At 40.0% G+C, this 17,896-nt stretch overlaps 1 protein-coding gene across 1 annotated transcript in view; it reads left to right on the forward strand.

The window, feature by feature from the left end:
- The window catches only part of KCNH5 (potassium voltage-gated channel subfamily H member 5), a gene marked incomplete at its 3' end in the record, with an annotated part of 142,012 nt that overhangs the window by 41,114 nt on the left and 83,002 nt on the right, over nt 1-17,896 (forward strand). The window contains exons 6-7 of the mRNA XM_079537762.1: nt 499-891; nt 15,550-15,979. Coding sequence (XP_079393888.1) covers nt 499-891; nt 15,550-15,979 — 823 coding nt within the window. The remainder of the gene's footprint in view (nt 1-498; nt 892-15,549; nt 15,980-17,896) is intronic.

Here is a 17,896-nt window from a genome sequence, read left to right on the forward strand (position 1 = left end):
TTTTAGAAAGAGGTCAGCCTGCAAGGCTGATGTGTGGCTAGATAGGGCATTGCTGTGGCTGAACAGTGGTTTAAAACAGAGACCAGACATGAAGGATTAATCTTGTTAAACTTCCAAGTGTGAATGAATACTTCACGTTTGTAACTGCAGGGCATGAGCCCATGCCATGGTACCCATCACCTGTTGGCATAGGGCTTTTCTGCCCTTGCTATAGGCTTGGTTTCCCATGAGTACATCTGCAGAGACCTGCCTTTATGCAAGGTTATCCTTGTGTGCCCTCCTTATAGCTATCTCTGCTCTTTCTTAATGTGACTTATGCACCAACATGCTTGCTGGCTAAATAAATCAAATAATGTAGAAACTGTGGGTTGTCTTGGAATGTCCAATGAATACAGTCCTGTCTTTGTGCTTCTCCTTACAGAAATCTGTGAAGTCCCTAATTGGATCACGTTAATTGAAAACAGTAGCATTTGTTTTGTTTTTTTTCTCCTCTTACAGGTTCTCCAGCTGGGATCTGATATTCTTCCTCAGTACAAGCAAGAAGCTCCGAAGACTCCACCGCACATTATACTACATTATTGTGCTTTTAAGACCACTTGGGACTGGGTCATCTTGATTCTAACCTTCTACACAGCAATTATGGTTCCATATAACGTCTCCTTCAAGACGAAGCAGAACAACATTGCCTGGCTTGTGCTGGACAGTGTCGTGGACGTTATTTTTCTGGTTGACATTGTTTTGAACTTTCATACAACCTTTGTTGGCCCTGGCGGAGAGGTTATATCTGATCCCAAACTCATAAGGATGAACTACCTGAAGACGTGGTTTGTGATTGATCTTCTGTCCTGTTTACCGTATGACATCATCAATGCCTTTGAGAATGTGGATGAGGTAAGCTGTTGTAGTCCACCACTAAATAAGTGTTTTAATTAGGAATTAATTTAGGGGTCTGCTTCCCTCCGTCTGGCAGCAGTAACAGGCAACATAGGCCTGTGCAAACATGCAGGAATGGCATTAGGCCTCCCATTTCAGATCAGACCCAGAGATTGCGTTATGAGTTCCTCATCTGTTGCAGGACAGCCTAACGCAGCTTTATGTAAATAATCAAAATTCTGTTTCTGCTGTGGCTGAAACTCAGAGGCAAATGCCTCTGAGTGAGCATTTTTAAAATCCTGCAGACAATACTGTAATTTTCTTTTTCTTGTGTTGTGTTTTTCAATGACTGATTGAGAAGGAAGTTTATCTCCATTTTATTAAAAACATTTCTTAACTTAGTGCTGGAATTTTAGAAACTGTTTGAGGAGAGAGAACATACATATCTTAAAGGGACACTGAATTAATGCTTTTTAACTGCTGAATGTATTAACGTTTAGTAAGCCGAGCTTGAAGCCTAAGATAACAGAGAGAACAAGGAATAACTAGGACAAATAATACAGGCACAAGTCAATGCAGAGAAAATTCATTATTAAAATGCAACTATAATGGCATTAGGATGTGTTTTAATTTTTCTCTAGAGCCTTTTATCTTTAGAACCATAAACAAATGAAAAAGGCTGTTTGTTTTTTTTTAAAACATTTTAACACTTTTTTTCTTAGAATACTTTGTTTTTTCAATTCCTAAAAAAAATCTGCAGTTATGTATCCTCACTTTAAGAAATCCCAGTTTATATAGTTGAATGCAGACTTTCGTGGTGCCCTTAAAATTCCATCCCTGTCTCTGGGCTGTGTATCTTCTTCTGACATTGTTCCATTTTATTTATAGAGAATATGACAGAAGTGATAATACTTAGTGCTTAAATTCAAGATCGTATGAAGGCTGCCCGTCTGGAATCAGGTTGTACAGTCAGGCTGTGTAAGGAGGTGGCATTATCAAGGTTGTAAATACACAGCTTTTTACCAGAACAGTTTCAGAAAAGAGGAGTTGGATTTTTATAAAAATTCAGTGTTGCTTTCAGATTTTTATGTTTTAATATGTAAAACAAACAGAAAGTTTCTGTGCCCAAGCCATACAGATTTAAACAACTTAAGAGCTTAAGCTCTTTCTCTAATGTATACATGGGAGGTAAACCATCTGCAGTGCTTATGACAGCAAAGAATTGTTGGCACAGTGCTTTATAAGTGAGGCACACTTACAGTGGCAAACTTTAACTAAAATGTAGTAACAGTAAAAAGGTAGCAGCTCTAGGATCACTGCAGTTCATGATATGATTTACCTTCAGACAAATGCAATACCAGCTCCTTTTTAACAAGAGAACCAGTGGCAGCATTTCTGTCTTGTGAAATGATGTGTTACAGACCCTCCAGCAGACCCTTGGGTGTAACTAATCCTGTACTTAATTTCAAACCCTTTCCAACCCATGTTTTCTCTGTCACCTGAAAAGAAGTGATTTTGAAAACAGGTATGTAAACAGGCAGTCTTCCTCCCTGGGTCTGCATTTTCCCTTTTCTCTGATCATATGTCTTTGTTTGTGATGTGTACGTCCTTTAAGCTGGTTGGTGTGTTCCGTGTGGCTCCAGTTACTATGCACTTCATATTCATTTCACATTAAACATTCTTTTTAAATGTTTTCTTCTCTGGAACTTAAATTCTTCGCCCTGCAGCAATGTGCTTGAACACTATTTCAAAAAAGAAGTAAATCGATAACCTTAATTTGGAAGAAATATCCTGATTGATTGAAAGGAGAGTGTCTCTCATTAGAAAGTGAGTGTTTCTTCCTTAAGGCGAGTGGAAGAGGGATAAGATCTTCTAGCTCTTCTTTCTGGTAGATTTTTGCTCTTTATCTTGATGCTGTATGTTGAGTAAAGGAATTTCTCTTTAGTATTTAATTCTGTGGTTGTTGCATTTCCAGAGAAGTTGGTAGGAAATTGAAGCTTAGTGGTAAAGATGCTGTTGCTCTTTGGATTCTTGATGCGGACACAAATCAGAGTGAATTGCCCTGAAAGCCAGCAGAGTGAAGGATTCCTTTCCAGATTTGCTCCCCTTGTGTGTCCCACCTCCAGCCACTGCTGTTTTTTTCACATAAGACATCAAAAGTGCTTTTATTAGTTACTAAAGGATTCTGTAGGTGGGTGGGAGTGCAGTGCAGGCAGCAGCTTCTCCTCCCCATGAGCAGGTCTGGGATGCATAAGGAATAATGTGGCAAGGAGGGTGAGGTTTGTGGCTCTGTGTTCAGTGCATGTGGATTTGGTTTTAGCCCAGGCATAATAAAATACAAGCTGCCATTTCAGTGCCATCTACTTCAGGGTATGTGTTTGCTAGCCTCTGCTCTTATAGGTGCTTGGAAGTTTCTTATGCAGAGGCTGAGTCATTAACAAAATGTTGTATGCACTTGATGGTGTTTTATGAAGTTATAATTAAGGAAAGGAATAGAAAGCTTTACCAAAGAAATATGGAAAATCATAGAATCACAAAGGTTAGAAAAGATGTCTAAGATCATCCAGTCCAACCGATAATGGTAATGTAAGCTTCCTTGCTGAGGACTGGAGTTCTCCAGGTAGAATCATAGAATCATTAAGGTTGGAAAGACCAATAAGAACATGTAGTCCAGCCAGCAGCCTATGCCTGTAACTGCTCCAGACCACGTTACTTAGTGCGTTATCTACCTGTTCTTGAAAATGTCCAGAGATAGTGACTGTATCGTCTCCCTGGGCAGCCTGTTCCAGTACCTCACCAAAATACAAATGCGACCTTGGCCAGAGTAGGAACAGTGCCTTTTTCATTACAAACACTGTGGCATAGCTGCAGTCTTGTGATATTCCAACCTGAAAAAGCATGACTGTAAATCAAAGTTGTTTTGCTGTTGAGTGGACGTAGAGCTTCAGTCCACATCCACCTGGGTGTGATGAAAAGAATTATGAAACACAAATTGAGAACTGGGGGAATTAAGTTGATTTGATGCAGATTTAGAGGTGTAGGTTCCCATTCCTGGAGCCAGGCTGTTACATTCTGCTCTCAGGGATTTATGAGAATGTGGGGAAAAGGCAAGGTAATGAGAGAGAGATGCCTTGCACAGCTCAGAGTGATCTAAATTGATGTGATGGATGAGGAATTAAGTGGCTAAACAGTATTGAGAGGGTAGAAAAACAAGGTAAAATAGGTTGAAGAAAAATAATATGGGAGAGAGGGAAGTGGCATCCTTAGTGGAATACTTGCCTTATTTAAGAAAATTGGTAGGATGAGATTGTCCCAGAAACCTCATGCGTGGCATCTTTTCTAATTGGGAAATATTACTTGCACTGAAATACATTCTGGCTAAAGCAAAGCCATACAGAAAATCATTCTTATGTAGCAGTGTAAGAAGGGACAGTACTAAACAGGGTGAGAAACCCAGCTAGTTTTCTAGGTGTAAACCAAAATGGGAGGTATGAACTCAGAACCCCTGAAACTGGGCTGTATTTTTTGTTCTTGTTGCGAGTTCCATGTAGACCCAAAGATTTTGGTTATGTGTAATTCCTATTGTTAGTAGCCTGATTAAAAGCTTGTAGAAATTTGAAGTCTAATCCCATTGCATGGAGTGTTGGGCTGAATCTGCAACAGATGGATTTACAATGTGCCCAATGACACCGGTCCTTTTGCTTGTTCAGATAGCTTGGTCAAGCCATGCTATAGTTCCTTTTGGGAGCAGATGTGTGGATTTATTTTCAAAGGAACATGGGGTATTTTGGAGATGTTTGGAACCTTGCAAATGAGAGAATTCCCTGCAGCTGGAAACACCCCAGGTGCCCACGCTCAGATAAGAGCTCTTCATCATGCTGCTGTTGAGAGCTGCGTTTGAGCTTCTGACATTTAGTACAGAGTACAGCCTCAAGACTAGGTGGGTGGATGAGCTTTTGTAGGCAGTCTACCTCCTCAAAGTACCCATTTGGATGTTTGGAAGATCCTGGTGCACTTGATGTGCTCAGTTTTTTTTTTTTCCTGCCAGTTTTCACCTAGTTTCATGAATTTCTGAGATCGTAACAAAAGGAGATCTTGAAGATTTAGCTCAATTCTGCCAAAGGTGTGGATCTAGAATGACATGGTAAGAACTGCAGAGTGGAGTGGGATGCTGGGATAGCCAAACAGATAGTTTTCAAATGAGTTGTATACAAGACCATCTTTTCTGCAACAATTAATTTTCGTGAGCTACTGGCTGAAAGTGGAAGCAGACATTTAAACGAGATAAAGCTCTGAAATTCTGTGTCTCTTGTTTAATAATGTAAGAGTACATGACCCAGTGGCCTTTAGAATTCAGTGATCTGAGCAGGACATAGTAAGGCATGGAATTTTAGGTATAATCTACTTTTAATTACTGTAATTGATCAATTTCAGTGGTGGCAGAACCTTCTTTACATCACTGCTGTTAGCTAAAACAGTCATGTGTAAACTGAATGCAAATACAAGCTGGTACAACTGGCTTCACCGTGCTCACATATGCAGTGTTTTACTGCAAGCATTCCCTTTCCAAAGCTGCTTGAAGAAGGCTTTACAGACCCCAGTGGTGGACTGAGTGGTGTGATCAATGTGGGGATAAATTGACACATTTCAAGAATGTAGCTCTGGTCCTGAAATTATATCTGACAAAATAATTCCCAGAACTAAATCCCTGATGCAGCCAACTGTTAAACTATGTTGAAAACTCCTAGCAACACAATGACAGATACGCTAAGCCTGGGACCTGGCATTTTCTCCTTTGTTATGCGGTGGGAAGGCAATTAAGTATGAAGAACGCTGTCATCCTGCTGCAGTGTGCAGAAAAATGTAATATACTAATATAGTGGCTTGGTAAAGATGTCTAAATATAAGTGTAGCCAACCACGGATGACTTGATATAGATGTTTAACTATATTCCCCGTCACTTAGGTGCAGAATTGCAGCAGTTGTTCTTAGCTTTTTTTTTTTTTTGAGCTACAGTTCTGTCTGCCATACATTAATGACCAACTTTGTAACTGCTGTAAGAGGATGGCAGTTTTGGGATGTTTGAGCAGGTTCCTAACTGGAGGTGCATAGATGTCATTTTGATGTGTGGGAAAACTTGTGATGGGAAGTGTCTGAAACTCGGTTGATGCTAAAGGCAGGGTGTGTATGATAGTGGGAGGCAGATGTTGGGTACAAGCACTTTAACTTGAATTGTTAGTTAGAGCCATACAAAGAGACAAAAAATCTAATTAGGGCAAGTTGCATGGGGAGAACTTTCAAGGAAAGCTTTGTATCCTGTGGATGCTGTCTCTTGCAGAGGAGGAGGTGTTAATGGAGGAGGCAAGGCACATGAAGTAATCCAGTCAGATACTGAATTAAGTAATGCTGATGGTAATAGCATAAATCCACATTATTGAGCTTGTGGTGCACAGCCATGAGTGGAAGGAAAGGAGTCTCAGTCTTTGGGTATGCAGGCAGTTGCTATGCACAGAATGGATCCCATCCCTCTGGAGAAACTAACTGTATGGCTGGTGGTTTACTTAGACACATTTTCCTATAGATAGAGAGCCTTGTAACCCAGTCCAAGTCTTTATTTTGCTGAATCCTGAAGAGTGGGTTGTTGTTACCCATAGCCCTTGGCATTAGGGCTACACATATCTTCAGAAATACTTGCAGAAATATTGCAGCTCGTGTTACTCTCTCCTGATATTTCTTCTCTTTTCCTTCTTATATTTGGGATAGGAAACTTTTGGTTTCTTGTTGGCACTGAGCTACCAACTAAATTCAGTAGCTGTCCTGGCTGCTGGGACTCCCCTTCCTCTCCCTCCCTTTTGGCCTCCATCTGCCTTCTCTAAATAAGTGAAAATTACTGTATTTTATGATATCATTATATTTTAATGATATCATCATCATTTTTTACGATATCATTGCTCAGTTGGGTATCCTGCTGTACTAACAAAAATAACAGAAGTCCTCATACATCTCAACTGGAATCTAAAGTAAATATTTGGAAGTCTTCCTTCTTTTTATAATCTCATTTCTTCAGTGTCTGAAATGTTTTGAGCTGTGTGGCTGTACCATAAACAGTTAACTGGAATTGTATTTACGGTGTTATAGGTTATTGATATTTTTCTTATTGGGAAGAAGCCAACAGAAAAGCTTCCCATTTTCATGGGGTGAAAGAAAGGTCCTGAGCAACAAATTCTGAGATGCTTTCAGGGACTGCACGAGAAAATGTACTTGCTTTCATTTTGCTTTAAGGACTCGATTTTGTGCTTACTACATTCCCTACTTCCACTGCTATCAGAGATGCAGGACCAGACGTTAAATGGGCTCAGACTGGACCCAGGGTTGAGGTGGCTTCTGCAGAAGCCGTGTCCCTTATTCCAGTGTAGATTTATGTAATTGAATCAAACCATAATTTCAGTTCTTAAAGTGGTGATAAATCAGAAAAGTTGTTTTTTTATTTTTCTCATTTCAGCATTTTGATTTGTATGTATGCAACTTTATTGCTCTAATTGATTACCTAAAATAAATGGTTTCTGAGATATGTTGGAAGATTTATTTCAACATTAGCTCCAGTAAAGACGCATTAAGGAGCTAACCAGAGATTTTAGAGCTAAGCTCTATTTAAGTAGCTCAGCTTGAAAATTTCTTTTGGGAGTGATTTGCTAGTTGAATTTCAAGCAGCTTGTCTGTCCTTCTGGATGGTCCTCCTGTGCAATAGAGAAGAATACCTGCTGGAGATGGGCCTGCAGATTCACCCTGTACCCAAATGCTCCTTTATCTGAAGTGTCACTCTGTCCCCAGATGCTCATTTCTCACTAATACAAGTGTGACTAGTTCAGACATGGACCTCTTCACAGTGTAGTTTAGACTGAGATGAGATGCAGCCTGCCCTTGAGACTGTATGTAATTCACCTCACTTCAGCTTCTTAAAGAGTAAGAACAAAAACGGGGGGCGGGGGGAGGAAAAAAAAAAAAAAGGAATAAGGGAAAATACAGAGGGACCATTTGAGTCACTGACTCATGTCTTTAGTGGGCAGGTTCATCCTATCATCCTTGTGATAAACTGATCAAAATCTGCCTTAATTCATGGTGTCTGCAAATCTGTCTTAATTTGCAGTCTGCTTGGTTGTCCCTGTGCCAGCCTTCTTGGTTACTTTAAATATTTCTTCTTTTCCCCTCATGTTTATCTCTTTGATGTGCTTAGAAAGAACAGTCACCCCCCGCACACACGCACATTGATTTTCCTTTATGTAGTCTGAGCAAGCTGATCTTGTCTAGAAACGTTTTTATGAAAGGGGCTTTAGGATTTTTTTTTCCTGCACATCATTGTGTTTGAATACATCTATTTAGAGCTGAGTTGTAAGAGTCCATCACCTCCTTGGGAATGGGGCTTGGCTTTCCCTCTTGCCCTTAGCAGCGCTCACCTGATGCATCCTGGAACTGGATTAACCTTTTCTTTGAGTGCAACCCACTGATTTCTCTGAGTCTCCATGTTTTTAATTAGTGTACCCAAACATTTCTTATTCTCCATCATTTTCAGCTAAAGAGGTTTGTTATCAGAGAGGGCTGTCAGAAAATCTTGGCAAGACCCCAGCTAACCTAAGCTTAGCAAACCCATGCTGCTGTATTGATTGCGTTTTGATTTATCTCAGCGTTTCTAATTACTCTTTCTCTTAACATTTGTTCGGGTAGTATATCTGTTTGTTTCCTTCTTGATGCATTAAGTTTTCTGAAAAACATTTACATCATCTTTGAAAACTAAAGCTACCTAATTTAATTTTCAGCCTGTCTGTATTATTTTTACATCACTGCAGCCTGGTCGCTTTGGTTGTTTGTTTTTTTTTTCCTTCTCTCCATTTATGAGCGTGAAGAATCTCTGAGTATTTGTTTCAGCGTTTGTTGCAAGGAAATGTTTGACCTGACATTTGGCAGTTCTCGCTTTATACCTATTTATTTACTTATTCTTTTGCCTTCTGAGGTGTAATGTTTTTTCTTGAGCATTTGTTTGTTTGTTTCATATGTCCATTCTTTATTTCTGTTTCATTCTTTGGGATGATGATTTCTGTTTAGAACTGATGCTGAGCTTTACAGATTTTGCTCCTGTCTTGGGTCACAACCTCTGATAGCCTTTGGTACCTTTTGAAGTAAGGACACTCCAGGCAACCTCGCCTGTCAAGTGTCCGACTCCCATCTCTCCCACTCCACTTGCCTTCCCTTGTTTCTGTCTGTAACTCGGTATGATACCATTCATAGTTTATCTGCTGTTGCACTTTTGAAATCAATCTAGTCCAGTTTACTCTGAGTTTGTTCATTTTTTGTGAACCAGTTCAATTCCTTTTTCGAGTCAATGGGGACTTCTGCAAATTCCTATTGGAATGAAATATAGTATAGCATCACTTGCTATGGAGTAATTGGCTGTTCACTGAAGAAATAAGCATGCCATTGCATCTGCAGAAAATCTTGTCCTACTGTTATTAATAACGTTTATTCTCCAAACTCATATTGAGAAAGTTAAGTCACATTGTGAGACAGTGCTCTGTAATATCTGTCTCTGTAATAACATAATACAGGTTTGGATGCTGCTCAAATCTGGACTATCCAGATTTCTAAGGATGGGTTTAATTTCCCTTCTGTAAGCTGTGTAAGCGATAGGCTTCAGCCTCTTTGCATTCAGTGAGGGGGGAGAGACAGCTCCAGGAGATGACTCATCCCACTGCTGCCTGAAAACCTTTCCTGACGTGCTCCTCTCTTCATGTACCGGGGGGAGGAACTGGCTAATTCACATAGATCGGGTGGCTTGCAATAGGGCTGCATCATTGTGAGAGCTGAACCCCATCCCAGGAGGCTGCTTAGAGCTCAATCATGGTGTAACTCGGGCTTGTGTGCCTCAGCTCAGCCTACATGAAACCATTTTGCTCTTGCATGGAGATAACCGTAATGAGCGGCGTCCCCCAGGGGTCTGTCTTGGGACCGGTGCTCTTTAACATCTTTATCAATGACATCGATGACGGAATCAAGTGCACTCTCAGCAAGTTTGCTGATGACACCAACCTGAGTGGTGCGGTTGACACGGTGGTAGGAAGGGATGCCATTCAGAAGGACCTCAACAGATTGAAAGGTGGGCCTGGGTGAACCTAATGAGGTTCAACACAGTGAAGTGCAAGGTTTTGCACTTGGGCCGGAGGAATCCCAGGCATCCATACAAACTGGAAAGAGCAGTCCTTGAGAGCAGCCCTGCAGAGAAGGACCTAGGGGTCCTGATGGATGAAAAGCTTAACCTGAACCAGTAGCTCGGAAAACAAATGGTATCCTGGGCTCCATCAGAAGGGTGGTGGCCAGCAGGGACAGGGAGGTGATTGTCCCCCTCTACTCTGCTCTTGTGAGGCCCCCTCTGGAGTACTGTGTCCAGGTCTGGAGCCCCCAGTGCAAGAAAGACAGGGAGCTGTTGGAGAGGGTCCAGAGGAGAGCCACAAAGGTGGTCAGGGGGCTGGAGCACCTCCCCTACAAAGATAGGCTGAGGGAGCTGGGCTTATTCAGCCTGGAGAAAAGAAAGCTGGGGGGTGACCTCATTGTAGCCTTTCAGTACCTAAAGGGAGCCTACAAACAGGAGAGGAATCAATTCTTTTTGAAAGGGTAGATAACTGCAGGACAATGGGAAATGGTTTTAAGTTGAGAGTGGGAAGATTTAGGTTGGATGTCTGGGATAAATTCTTTACAGAGAGAGTGGTGAGGTACTGGAACAGCTGCCCAGAGAGGCTGTGGATGCCCTGTCCCTAGGCGTGTTCAAGGCCAGGTTGGATGGAGCCCTGGGCAGCCTGGGCTGGTATGAAATGTGGAGGTTGGTGGCCCTACATGTGGCAAGGGGTTTAGAGATTCATGGTCCTTGAGGTCCTTTCCAACTGGAGCCATTCTGTGATAAAGAATCCTGGGTTATGTTTTATGAATGCAGGATGCTGTCATTGCTTTGGATCTAGCAACTCTTAAGTTTATTAACTAAAATTTAGTTTAAGAATGTCCACATGTGCTGTGATCACTTTCTTGACTGTGGTGAGATGCCCTAAAATGGTTCATAGAAGGGTCCTCAGTTCTGGTGCCATAAATTTGTCAAAACCGCCATGTGCTGAACATCAAGATCTAGAGAAAAGTTTTTCTTGTTTTCCTCTAGCCTCATCTGAAGGCAGTACTGTGTGTTAAATGGTGCAGTACCAATCCCCATTTTCAGAGCCAGAAGGATATAAGTGTTGGAACACATTTAATTTGCATGTTTTTCTCTCTCTCTCTTTTTTTTTTTTTTGTCATTGCTGTGGCATATATGCCTGCAGCTAACAACATATAAACAAAAAATCATGGAGTGAAATCTAATCAAAAAAGTGCCCAGAGTAAAAAACACATTGTTCCCTAACAGGAAAAAAAAAAAAATAATGCACAAATGTACTATTTCATTGTATGTACTGGGATTTAATTTTGTGGCTTGAGCAGATTTTAGAGAATTTAGATGGTAGAAAATGGCTGCTTATGCCTTTATTTTACGTTTATGCAGTAATTTCCTACTGCAGAAAAGACTTATTAGATTAGCAAGTAACCAGCTGATTAAATTTTTTATGCGTTTTACAAAGATGCAGCTCTGCTATTCTTAGAATTGCTCCTTCTACAGCAGACCCTCCTCTTGTGTTTTCCAGCTGAGGAGAGGACATCTCCGGTGCTAACACCAACTTGAATTATTTCCTGCACTTGTTAACCTGCATTTTCCTTTGGTGACAATGTTCCCTTTATCCTCTTGCATGTCTGACTCTTGACCCCTGTGTAATGTGACTTTGAAAGCTTCATTCTTCCTGCTGACTGCCTTATCAGGGATTCATTACGTGTGGGAGAGCTTAGCTCCCACTTCTGGCTCAGGGTCCAGAGGTCTGTTCCCGCTGGCTGTATTGCAATTGCAAAAAAGATCTTGCTCAGTCTTTGGTCAGAAAAATTTAGCCGGAAGCAGACATGCAGCTTAAAGGCTTCTTCTCTCATTGAAGACTGAAGTTTGATAACGTGGTTGCATTTAGGATCTGAAATGAGAAAGTTCAGGTAGCTGTAACAGGAAGGAATGGTTCCCTCTGCATTTCAGAGCGATATCCCCCCACTATCAAACTGAATTAATTTTCTCAGCATATAAGAAAAATTGAGAAAACAGATCTTGCTAGATGCTTAAGTCAATAAGCTTTGATTTGTTTATTCATGAATGGATTTAATTTAATTCTGAAGTTGAACATCTTTTCCCCAGAAATGTCCTTCTGGATAAATTTGACATTGTCAGCTTCCTCTGTGGTGGTGCCTTCTACTATTCACTGAATAGAAATGGCAGTGCAAAAGCTGCTGGTTCACAGCTACTGTGTGTCCTCTCCTGATTGAGTGGCCTCAGAAATCATGGGGAAACTCTCTGCAGTTGCACTGGTGTATGACTCATGCTCCTAAGCTGATTTGATTTGGGACTTCAGGTTCCAAACTTGACAAACAGAATGCAGTTCTGAAGTAGGTGGTTTTCCTGTTAGAAGATTTCTGTGACTGAGATGATGAAGAAGAGCAATCGGAATGAATGTCCTCTTCCGATGAAGATATGGTCATAAACATTGGCCAAAACCTCTAAGGACAGGGTTGGATAGTGTATACCATGAGACATTCTCAGTCAAAGAAACACAGAGCAACAGATACTACAGATTATTACCCCCAAAAACCAAATATGGCAGTGGAACAGCACACACCCGTCCCAGAAGGCAGGATTTGCAGTATCAAAAGCATGTATTACTTAAGTGATGCTAGCACCAAACTGGATCTTATGCTCCATTTAAGGTTTCTAATCACCTCTCTGTTCCATGAGTGCTGAGGTTATTTCAGTTAGAGCAGGTGCCTGCTCTTTAATAGAGAGGGTTTTGAGAGGCATTTGCTATGGAGCATAAATGCAGTTAAAAGAAAAATGAAATAAAAGGCAGCAAGTAATCAGCTGAATTAAAAACACCAAAATCTGTAATAGCTCAGGCTTGATTCAAGGCAGTTTTCAGTATAATTTTCAGCAAAGGGACTGTTGGTGTATTTTGGGCAGAGCTTTATGTATTAAGAGTTGGGCCAATATTGTCAAGAGGTATTTGAAATATAAAGGTTCCTCTGACCAGCTGTAAGTACCCAGCACTTAATAGTGCAGTAAAGTCACATGCCCATTTAGTATCTGTCAAATTGCTCTTTCCTAGGTAGTGTTTTATGGAATACACTTCTAAGGCTCCTGACATTGTCTCTGTATTTTGCAAAATTAGATGTGACATGTGACCTCTCAGTAAACGTATCTGATTACTTTTCCACAGAGCAGTGTGTTAGACTGAGCAGGCCTGAAGACTTATAGGACTTTTGAGTAAGATTTGTTCAATTACTCTTTGGAAAGAATGCTTCTGAATGTCAGCTGAAACAGAACATTTCTCTTTGTTTTATATATGATTGTTATCTTGGCTTTTAGGAAAGGAGAAGCTGTGGCACAGACTTTCTTCCAGGCTCTGACATGAATATATATTGTTATATTGTTATATTAGTTGTACTACTGCTAAACGGCCCATGTAATTTAGGGAATGAAGATGTAATATAGATGGAGGATGGCTTTCTGGTCAAGGACTGACTCTTAGATTTGGATTGTATGGTAGTAAATGCAGTGTAAGCCTTGTTGCTGGGACAGATGTAAACTACTGGGTGCAGAAAATGGATTTCAAGTTCAGATTTCAGATCTCTAGCTCCTCAGCTATACTCCTGGTAACAAACAACGAAAATGGAAATAGTGTATATCTCTCTTTTTTTTTTCCTTCTTATTTTTACATTAGATAATGTGATTTACTGTGACTCTGTGACAGTGTTTCCGACTCATACAGTATTCCACTGAAACCAATCCATTGCATAACAAACTCTTTGAAGAACTTCCCAGATTACTGCACAAGTTGACCATGCAGAGTGGCTCAAAGATATATATCCCAAATCAATTAATAGGTGGATGTTTAGATGAAAATAAGAGTGATAAACTAGACCTGTATCTTGCATAAATGCAAAATACAGAAGTGAAATAGGGAAAATTCCACTTACCTCTGTGATATTAGTCATCATGTGAGCTTGAATGCAAATAAAGAACTTCAATTTATTAAGGATTTGGGGATCTGAAACAAATTCCAGCAGGGTTTGAAAAGCATACAATAACTTTGTTGAACAGATTACATCTAGCAATATCAGTTGCATTTCACCCTTCAAACGTTAATTGTGCGAAGAAACAGAGATGCAAAAGGGGGAACATTCTCATATGGAAAACTCCAGAAAGTGAAGTTTTTTACTGTTTGATAATATAATTAGCCAGTGTTTTGACTAGACTGATTTGATAATGATGCATAGAAAAGGGCAATTTAATCTTGGCACGGTAACTAGGAATGTTTGCCTCATTGCTTTCTGTGTCTTAATTTCGACTTTCAGAATCTGGAGACATTTAATTTAATGTTTTATATTAGAAACCTTCTTTTGCAAAGCTTCTATTTTAAATCACTAATTAATTTAATGCACATGTTAGGCATTTCATGGGATTGCAATAGATCAGGAACATGTTTTTCTTCTTTCTGCATCTATAAACTGTTAAAATACATTGCCAACTGTGTGTACGTAGAAGAACAAATACATTTCTTGTTGTTTCCTCTCAGACGTTTCCATCAACTTTTTGTTTGTCCCTGTGCTTCTGTTCCATAAATATTTGTGCTTGCACTTACCTGTACTTCATTTATCTTGGCTGATAAAAAAAAACCAAAAACTACTCAAATTCTTGCTTTAGGAAAGTATCTGCAATATCTGTTGATATGCAAAGAAATTAACCCTGTGTGGAAAGGCATGCAGCTTTCTTGCCAGTGCTCTGTAGTCTGTATTGCCCTCACTTCGGAGAGGTGATGTGCCCACACAGTTTTTAGGTCTGTGTTCAGTCAGTGAGATATACTTAAAATAACAAAACTGGCCGTTACATTAGCTGTAATAAAGCATACTATGAGATGGAGAGTGTTGGACTTGGACCAAAGTTAGCCAGCTACTGTCTGATGGATGCAAGAGCAACGGGCAGATTTCTATATTATTTTTAAAAGTAATTACAATTACTTTCTGATGTTTCTCTTGTGCATCTGGTAATGCTGCAGGCTGTTGAGGCAGATGGACCACACCACTTTGGTCAGAGTGACAATCCCCCTTCCTTAGTTTTAATGTACTGCTGTTGTGCTCTGGGCAGTTTGGAAAAGCTCCCCTAATGGTGTACTTCAATCTCTGCTCCTCCACCATGTTTGACTTTGGAGGTCAAAGCAAAATGTACCATTTACTTCAAGTTGGTGAAAGTTCATCCGTGTTGTAACGAACATGCCATTTCTCACTTTGAATTTCACAGGATTCTTTTGTTACTTTGAAAGATTTAAGTTTAAACTAAGTAACTTATACAGCTATCCAATGCCAAACTTAATTTACCCTGCTGAGGACAAAAGTACTGCATCATCTCTCATCCAAGGCACTAGAAATTGTACAGAAAGGTTTCAAACAGCTGCAGGAATTGCTGTAATTTTCTTTGTTAACCAGCAGGATTCCTCTGATGAAATAATGATCTTTTTTCTTTTGTAGGGGATCAGTAGCCTCTTCAGTTCACTAAAAGTGGTGCGTCTTCTCCGACTTGGTCGAGTTGCCAGAAAGTTGGACCATTATTTGGAATATGGTGCTGCCGTACTGGTACTGCTGGTGTGTGTGTTTGGACTGGTGGCCCACTGGCTAGCCTGCATATGGTACAGCATCGGGGACTATGAAGTTATAGACGAAGTCACTAACACAATCAAAACAGATAGCTGGCTCTACCAGTTGGCACTGAGTATTGGGACACCATATCGATACAACACCACTGGCTCAGGGCAGTGGGAAGGAGGACCCAGTAAAGACTCCTTGTACATATCCTCTCTCTACTTTACCATGACAAGCCTTACAACGATAGGATTTGGAAACATAGCACCAACCACTGATGGAGAGAAGATTTTTTCAGTGGCCATGATGATGGTTGGCTGTAAGTAGAATTCGCTTTTACCGTGTTTAAGCCAAAGGTGATTGCATATGCAGTGAGATGATTGCATAGAATATTTGCAGTAAGCTTTTTGACACTATAGAGAAACTGAAGTCCCTGTAAATGATCATTAAATGAACTTGAATTTATAGTTAAAACTTTTAACTTGTTTGCAAGAATAATTATAGTAAGTCCGTAAGTGTGTCCAGTGATAATTACGTATTGAATTAATGTCCTCATTTTATACTTCAAAGATGGTTTCTATCACATTTAAAAGACCTTGACTGAAATTTGGTCAGAAGTTGGATTGTATGCTCTAATCCACACAGCCTGATTGAGTTTTGCTTGTAAGTTTGGGCAGGCTTGGAAACATTTGAAGTGGGTTTATCCAGTTCTGTAAACATTTAGTGATTCTGTGGTGATTGCGTACTCTATTGCAGTGGTTTGACTTACAAGGCCAACAAGTTGACTTACAGCAGTCTCATAAGTGTGACGGCCTTCGTCACCAGCAAGGCTAGAAATGAAAGAACTTACAAAATACTGCAGTGCACCTTTGCTTCTTGCTGTTTCTCTTCTGAAATATTTTAAAAACAATAGTGGTAAAGCACATTTCCCGTTTGCAGTGCTGCCAAAGTTAGATGACTGAGCAGCTCTCCAGGTTAACAAGACATTTCAAAATACAGCAAATGATGCTGAAGATGTTAATGCTGTTTGGCAAAATTATTTTCCTGTTAAATAAATAATGCTTGGTATTTCACTGATGCTTTCTATTTTCTAAGTTCCAAACGAACACTAAGCAATTATGTAACAAAAGAACAAACAAAACCTTTTGAAAATAAGATCTGCATAATCTCTCTGATAATTATCTCTGCTAACTCTTTGAGCTCATCCCAGAGATGTGCTGAACTTTAAAAAGTAAGTTTTCTAGCTAAAGTCTTTCTAGATCTTCAGAAGATTAAAGCTATTTATTTGGATATTTTAAAATGCGTATTTAAAAACAAGGTTGTGATTTTATGACTCTGGTTGAAGTGTGGTGCAATTAAATTTATACTCAACAGAATCTTTAAATGATGGTTTGACGTGGCTTCGAAACATTACAAAGTCCATAAAAAAACAAATCCCCAAGCTAGATCATTAATGAGCCATTGCAGCTGGGCTGTGGAAAATCTATAGGTGCTGATTAGCTGTTTGTTGAAGCTGCTGGGTGGTATTCACAGAGGACTTGGGCTTTGGATAATGCAGTGGATTTAGAATGTTTTAAATGCAGTAATAATTACTTTCCTTGGCTTTTGGAGGGACTTCTGTTGCCCTGAAGAGGAGTGTCCCAATAGCAGTAGTAAATGATTTAGGGTGAGGTGAGAACCATAATAACATAATAGATAATGATAATGGTTGTAATAATAACAAAATAATTACATGGCCTCAGTAAGTGAAATTAAATGGAGCTTGTAACCTGCTTTGTATTTGCTCTTCCTGGGTTGTGCACGTCTTTCATCTCTGAAGCACAAGCCAAAGATGTAGAATAGGATCAGAATTACAGAATGATTTGCTTGGGAAGGGACCTTAAAGATTCGGTTGTCATAGCCTGCTGCCATGGGCATTGATACCTCCCACTAGGCTAAGTTTGGTGATCAAATGGTTGAATCTTTTATAGCCACATCAGTGAATATTTGGTGATTTTCAGTTAATACATCCCACTTTGATGACTGCTCCTGTATTCTAAAGGAACTGCTTGATTGGTTGAATACTGGTTAGAAAACAAGTCAGTTTCCAAATAGATACCAGGCAAATGCTTTGTCCTTGGAGTATTTGTGCAGAGAAGTCAGATGTGCAGGATTGTGTAAACAGGCTTTGTAGTGCTAGCTGCTGAAAACATGGCAGTATAACATCAAACTAGGGAGAAAAGCACAGTAAATAACT

The sequence above is a fragment of the Tetrao urogallus genome (genome assembly GCF_951394365.1).
Source record: "Tetrao urogallus genome assembly, chromosome: 6".
Lineage (NCBI taxonomy): Eukaryota > Metazoa > Chordata > Aves > Galliformes > Phasianidae > Tetrao > Tetrao urogallus.